The following is a 7,484-nucleotide window of genomic DNA, read 5'->3' on the forward strand; positions in this document are numbered from 1 at the left end:
TAATTGTATGGGAGGAGACTGCCCATCCTTCTCCTGTGAAGCAGCTGCTGGCCTCAAACCATGTGCCTTTGGGATTGCAGCACAGCTTTTTCCACTAGGCCACCAGAGCTCCTTCCTTCACTTAGAAAGATAAAAGTAATCACCACTAAGATAGATACAAGGGAGTGGAGATTCTCATCCATATGCTCTAAGTGCTATCTACCCAGTGCTGAGTAATTTGTAAATGTTGTGTACTGTTGAGTTGGAACTGACCCATACCTGACCTTTTGGAGGGTTTTCAGACGCAGTTAATCACAGGAGAGGAGACTGCTCATCTTTCTCTCACAGAGCAGCTGGCTGATTAGAACCTTGGGATTGCCTTTGGGATTGCAGTGCAGCTTCTTGCCACTAGGTTCTCTGGAGGGCCTTGTACCACATTTGAGACCTATCTATCCAATCTTAGGTAATTCCTTTAAGCATTTCCAACTCTAATATTTAATTTTTTTTCTGTGAAAGATGTAGAACTCATATCTAATGGAAGTTTGATATTGCTATGATGCTTGTTATTTTTGGGTGATGGAATTCTCTAGCCCATGAATTATGTGGATAAAAAAAAATTGGGGTCAAGAATAATTGATATAAGCCCACTTATATATAAATAGAGGAGTCTGATGGCCTAGTAAGTAGGAAATTGTGCTGCCAACCAAAAGATGGACAGTTCAAATCCACCGGCTGTTCTGAGGGAGAAAGATGGGCAGTTTCTTCGCATGTCATTTAAACACAGCCTCTGAAAACCCACTGGCGGGTCAGGAATGTGTGGGTTCCCACTTGATGCTAATGAATTTGAGTTTTGGGGTTTTTAATTGTAATAATAGCTTAAAACATTATGTAAATTAAATTATTGTGTCGATGATTTACTTTACACTGTTTGTCATTAGGTTATTACTGAAATCAGCCAGACCTGGGCAACTCTGGAGTTTTCTTATGACGTTCACTATCGGACAGGCATTCCACTGCTGAAGTCTGATGAACAACTTTTTGAAATTCTGGAGAACAATCAAGTAAGAGAAATATTTTTACTATGTCTTTTTTTAAATTTATATTTTAGATTTTGCACAATATCTGATATTTAATTTATTCACTGACTAGTGAATAATCGGGGTAAGCGAAGCGGAGTGGCCAGATTCTGCTAAGGTGTGTTTTCTGGTTTTTGGTTGAGTTTTGGGTGTGTCTGTTGCACAAACCTGGGTGTGAATGGATTAGATTTGACCTCAAATTTAAAAAGACATTTGGTCACCAGTCTGGGGCTACTTTCAGTCTAGGAACATGAGTGGAGTGGCCAAATTTGGCAAAGGTGTGTTTTTGGGTTTTGGGTTGAGATTTGGTGTAGTTGTTGCTCACAACTGGGTGGGTGTGAGCTCACTGGATTTGGTCTCACATTTACAAAGGCATTTGGGCCCTGGCCCTGCGCACCCTTGGGCTTGGTTTTTAATTGTTTTCAGTCAAACATTCTTCTAAGTAGTATAGCACCGGTCTGTCAGTTTGCTGTACAGAGGTAACTCAGGTTGCTGGGAGAATAAAAACTGTGACACTCATTTGTCTAAGGTGATAATGGTTACGCATGGTGGGCAGTGTTAGGTGGAGCTCCTGAATTAAAACAGGTATTGAAGCAGGAGTGACAGCCACTTCTGAAATAGCTGGCCTCTGGAAACTCAATGACCTTAGAGAAAAGATGAGTTTTTGGTGTTCAAGACTTTTGTTTATAGGGTTGCCACGAGTCGTCTGTGACACAACAGTGTATAATGGTACTAGGCATTTTCCCCCTAGAAATGTGAAGGCAGGAGCTCTTCCCCCGCACCCCCCCCAGTAGACTTTCACTCAGTGAAGAGACAAACAGAAAGGCTCTCAGAATTCTAAGAAACCAAGAGGCTATTTAATGGGAAAGGTGAAAGACGAAGAATGGGCCTTATCAGGTGATGGTGGTGCTTACCTTGAACCTTGACTTTAGAAAACAGTGCTGAAATATGCCATTGAGTTAGTCAGATCCAACTCATAGTCAACTCTCCCAGCAGGTTTTCAGAGTCTGTGTGTAAATTGTGCAGGAGGAGATTATCCAAATTTCTTCTGAGGAGATGTTTGTGGACTTGAACCCTGGACCTTTGGGTTGGCAGTGCCATTTTCTTACTATGAGGCCACCAGAAAACAATGGCAGTTAGCAAGGGGTGTTAACAGGCAACAGGATATCTTAGCAGTATCTTGGAATGCCAGAAAGCACGTGCATGCAGATGAAACTTAACATTCTATATAACTTCCTGGGAATATAGTTTTATTTATGGAAGCAAAGCTGGAGAGAGAAGTGAGAGCATAATCTATGTAGTATTAGATAATAAGGGCATAGAGATGGGCATCTTTTTGGATATATTCAATAGGAAATGTTGTTGTTAGGTACTGTCAGTCAGGTATGACACATAGTGACCCTAGGAACAACATATTTGCACCCTTTCCTAGCCTGTGTCATCTTCACACTTTCTGACACATTAGAGCCCATTGTGGCAGTCACTGTGTCAATCTGCTGAGTCGAGGGTCTTCCTCTACCTTTCTAAGCATCATGTCTCTCTCCAAGGAACAGCCCCTCCTCACAACATGCCTGAAATATGTGAAGTGAAGTCTCATTACTCTTGCTTCCAGAGGGCACTCTGGCTGTGTCCTCTCTAAGACATCTTGTTGTACTTTTGGTCGTCCGCGGGATGTTCAGTGATCTTCTCCAACAACACAGCTCAAAGTCGCCAATCCTCCTTCTGTCATCCTCATTCATTGAAAAGAATTATTAAGAAAGGAAGAAGAGACATATTAGCCAGAGAAATGGAGACTTGAGATCTTGGCAGTTTGAAGGGAAGTTTTTTCCTTTCTCTTTCCCCTTCCTCCTCATTGTGTTAATTCCTTCCACTTCCTTTTTCTAGCCCCTCTCTACCTTTACCTTTCCCTTTCTTTTAAAGATAAAAGACTCTAACAGGCAAAGAAAGAGGAGAGAAATTAAAAGAATGAAGTTTAATTCCTTAAGTTGCACCCTGGAATACATTGGTTTATATATACAGAGATACATAGTCTTCTGACAGAAGACAAATTAAGTGCAATTACTTGTATTTATCTTTTTCTTTTGGGAAAAATGTTGATATGAATAGTTACTACCATTTGTTAACTTGATTTTCTCCTTACTCAATTTTAATTGCATAACTGTTTAGTTATGGTGTGCTAGGTCCTAAGACATTCATGAGTAAACACCAGACTTTATTCCTTTCTCATCTAGTGTGCTATCTATCAAATTAATGGTTACTTACATGATTTTGTGCCTTTCTTTTAGGTTCAGTTACAGACACTTCTTCAAAGCAAGTTTGTGGAATATTTCATTGAGCAAGTCTTAAATTGGCAGAATAAGCTAAACATAGCAGACACAGTCATCTTTACATGGATGGAAGTCCAGCGAACATGGTCTCACCTGGAAAGCATCTTTTCCTGTTCGGAAGATATTCGCATCCAGCTGGGGACAGATGCTAGAAGATTTGATGAGATTGATGCTGAATTTAAGGTTCAGAGAGAATAAACTTTGAAACTATCAGAGCATAGTAGTTAAAAAATATGAAAGTCTTATAAAGAAATAGGATTCAGTACATCTTATTTATAAAATTATATTTTTGCATTCTAGTAATCAGGAGCCAAGAGGCTTTTACTAGAAAGAGCTGGACAGTAAATAATTTATCAAATAATCTAATCTAAATTACTCAGCATTGCCATTGCAGCAAACTACAAACAGTGCATAAAAATTAGATTTGACTGTGCTTCAATAAAACCTTACTGAAATATGAATAACTTTAATGGCGAAAAATATTCATCTCTTGATTTTTTTTTCTAAACAACCATTTGAACAAATACTAAAAGCCTCCTTGATTTCTAGGTTGTGCAGAAATAGGCAGGGGGCCCAAATGGGTAAACCTTGCAGGAAAGCATGATTACCATGTGCTAGTAAAAGAAAAGAAATAGGTAGCAAAATAATGATACCCGTTTGGAGATTTAAAGGTATTTTTTCCATTTTACTTTTTTTCTGCAAGAGTTGAAAAGAACACAAGGGGGGAGTTGCCTTCTAAATAATGATAAATGAACTGAGAGACTGTCTGCTGCGAGTAATGACATTATCTCTTTCTCCTCTCATTCATATGTGTGTGATAAATGCTTGGTGTTTTAATAATTACTCTTTCCCTGTGCCACATCTTACAATGTTAGGACTTTATCAACAATGTTTAAAAGTGCCCATTGTGCCCTGAAGGAGCTTTGGGATCCCTCTCTGGAGGTTCAAATTCACTAGTAGCTCAGAGGGAGAAAGATGGGCAATTTCCTGTGATTTACAGCATCTAAAATCTGCTGAAGAGTCAACTATGAGCCTGTTTCAACTCAATCGAAATGACTGACCTTTTTTTTGAGATTTGAGGATTAAATATTTTCATTTTCCTATCTAATCTAATGCAGAACTACTAGAAGAATTCTAAATTTTTAAACTTAGAAGGCTTAGAATAGGTAATTTACACTATCTCACCATTTAATATTCTGGACTTTCTCCACCCTAGTCTTTTTACCAGAGTATGGGGAGGAGTTAGAATAGTTTCATTCTTTGTGGGCTCAGAATGATAGTATAGCACACAGGATTTATTTTGATAGACACTTTTTTTTATTGATACCTAAAAACTTAGAGCAAATAGGAATGTATGTGATGTAAAGAGTTCCTGGTCATCTTAATGTTGCTGCTTCATTGTTTGTTCTTCAGTTACCAGTCTCTTAAATAGACAAAATATCACCAAGCATTTATAATATTAGTGGTTCTATGTTGTCTTTTCATGCAGGAATTAATGTTCAACACAGCTAAAATAAAAAATGTTTTAGAAACAACATGCAGGCCCAGTCTCTATGAACAACTTAAAGATTTGCAGTACAGGTAAGAATAAAATTATGAAATGATTAGTTTGCTATGGTCTTATGATAATTTTTTCTGTAATCTAATAGTCTGTAACATTGTGCTAAAATAAATGTAATCTTTATTAAGTTGTTTTGTAATTCTACCTAAAACAGCTTTGCACACATATTAGGTAGTACATATATATTATTAATAAGTATAATGAAATTAAATTCTTTCTGGTTTTCAGAAGGATTATTATAACTAGAGTATATTATTTAAAAATTCACCAGTCTGTCCTGCAAGTACTAATTGAGCAACTGTTGTATGTCTGAAACTTGGATTATACTCTGTTCTTTTAAGCCCTTTATGTTGATGTATAATTTTATTATAAATTATCCTTAGAGAACATTTTAATACCCAAAAGTCCTTGTCCTGGATGAAGTTTTAAAATAATGGCACCAGTAATTTCACAACAGCTAGTGGAATAATCTCTGATTAACAATGGACAAATCAACTGCTTAAATGGAGATATTTATATGGAATTGTGGTCAATCTTTATTGGAAAGTCAGCTAAATATCTAAATGAAATCTATTTTGTTTGAGCAAAAAAATTTTAAAATTTGAACAGTCAGAGTTATAATGAGCTGTAACTTGAAAATGGTGTATTGCTACAGGAGTTAATTAATTATGTCAAGATTCTTCTGCTCTGGGTCACCTCTGGTAAGGACACATAAAGTGGAAATGATTCTAGGTCTTGTGACTATGAATACCTGAAGGTTGAAGCCACTTACACTTTATAGGAATTCTGTGGGGAAGGAAGATCTCAAACCGACTACTTCTTACTGGTACATCTATAGGGAGCACGGGGCGTGTGGTCTAGAATGAATTGTTGCTAACTCGATGCACTACCTCTCTAGCAGTTGAAACCCACCATCCACTTCATGGGAGTAAGATGGACAGTCTCCTCCTGTGTAATATAGAGCCTCAGAAACCCAATGGAGGCTCATCTCTGAGTCAGTTCAGATTCTATGACAATGAGTTTAGGGTTTTTTTTGTTTGTTTGTTTGTTTTTGGTGTCTTTTTCTAATATATTCTTGTACTCAGGTTGAACACAGTCAAACTCATCTTCTCCAGTGTTGATTTGGGGTGTCCTTAAGAGAATCGATGAGTGTCATAACCAAAATTTGATCTATATTTAGCCTCAATTGTGTGTTCAACTGTATGTGTGTGCATATCCTCCTACATGATAGAATGTACACACTGGTCATAAGAAAGATGACAGTGTCAAAGAGTAGACAGAGGGTTATGTGAAACAGACTAATACCATTAATGGACTGATGAGAAGGAACTAGATTAGATAATGCTGGATTTATAATAACTGAATGAGAAGATGTGCTTAAGAAGATTTTTTCTTTGTATAGGCTTTCTCTTTGTGAAAAAGCTCTTACTGAATACCTGGAAACGAAGCGTGTAGCTTTTCCTCGTTTCTATTTTATCTCTTCTGCTGACTTACTTGACATTCTCTCAAAAGGAGCTCAGCCGAAACAGGTAATATTTTTTTTTAAAGTCTCATTTTCTACTGTGTTAACTTAATAATGTCACATTTTCTGTGTCATGATCACCTGCCACCTACTGTGTCACATGTGTGGAGAATTGAAGCAAAAGCCTTATTGCAGCAGAAGGTGTAGGGGAGAGGTGTGTGTGTGTGTGTGTGTGTGTGTGTGTGTATGGCAACTGTTTGGTAGTCAGGAAAAAAAATAGTCATTGGCTATCGGGGAAATTTTAGAAATGTTACAGTAGAATTCTTCCAGGAGGGTGTTTATGACTGATTTTGCAGAAGTACACTGCCAGTCCATTCCTCTGAGGTGCATCAAGGTAGATTCGAATAGCCAGCCTTCCACAGTAACCATTTGTACCATCTACAGACTCTAATATGCAAGACTTTTCTCTTGAGAGAAGTCTAAGGGAAGAAACATTGGTTCCTGTATCCCCCAGAAGCTGAGAAAGGGCTTGGAATGTACTTGGCCTGGCTAATAGCTTTCTGAGTAGAGAATGGGTGTTAGTGGCTGGAATGAGATTATGGCTTATACCTTCTTACTTATTTGTTTCTTCTTTTCTCTCCCAACTTCAGAGTGACTATAGTAATTATTAAATTGGACCAGGCTTCAGTTGTCAGAATTGGTTGTGTATATTGTCACACTCATTCCTATATAACTTTCTAATTTTCTCCTGCTAATAAAAAATAACACACAAACTGTTTGCTGATATTTAAAGAAAGCCAAAGTAGATATTTTGTAGTCTCAAAAATCACATCAGCAATAAACTTTATATAAACCCAAGAACCATTTATCTTTAAGACCTAATGCTGATGTGGGGCTTGAAGGACCAAACATTTTCTTCCCCTCACTTTGGGGTCTCAGCTATATTCTTTTTCACTAGCTGCCATGTGTTCCTCAGCTCCTTGGCTTGTAGACATGCCTCACATGATGTCTGTCATCCTCCATGTATCTATGTCCATTCTACTCTTTTATAATTGAGAGCTGGTTACAATTAGAACCCA

The 7,484-nt window shown here is 37.7% G+C and overlaps 1 protein-coding gene across 1 annotated transcript in view; it reads left to right on the forward strand.

Moving 5' to 3' along the window:
- DNAH11 (dynein, axonemal, heavy chain 11) overlaps positions 1 to 7,484 on the forward strand; it is a 481,900-nt gene that overhangs the window by 95,246 nt on the left and 379,170 nt on the right. Inside the window, exons 25-28 of the mRNA XM_006880385.1 lie at positions 918 to 1,040; positions 3,341 to 3,565; positions 4,872 to 4,963; positions 6,346 to 6,472. Of these exons, the coding sequence (XP_006880447.1) occupies positions 918 to 1,040; positions 3,341 to 3,565; positions 4,872 to 4,963; positions 6,346 to 6,472 (567 nt within the window). The remainder of the gene's footprint in view (positions 1 to 917; positions 1,041 to 3,340; positions 3,566 to 4,871; positions 4,964 to 6,345; positions 6,473 to 7,484) is intronic.

Source organism: Elephantulus edwardii, unplaced genomic scaffold (assembly GCF_000299155.1).
Source record: "Elephantulus edwardii isolate Elephantulus edwardi_28Jun2011 unplaced genomic scaffold, EleEdw1.0 scaffold00007, whole genome shotgun sequence".
NCBI classification, from domain to species: Eukaryota; Metazoa; Chordata; class Mammalia; order Macroscelidea; family Macroscelididae; genus Elephantulus; species Elephantulus edwardii.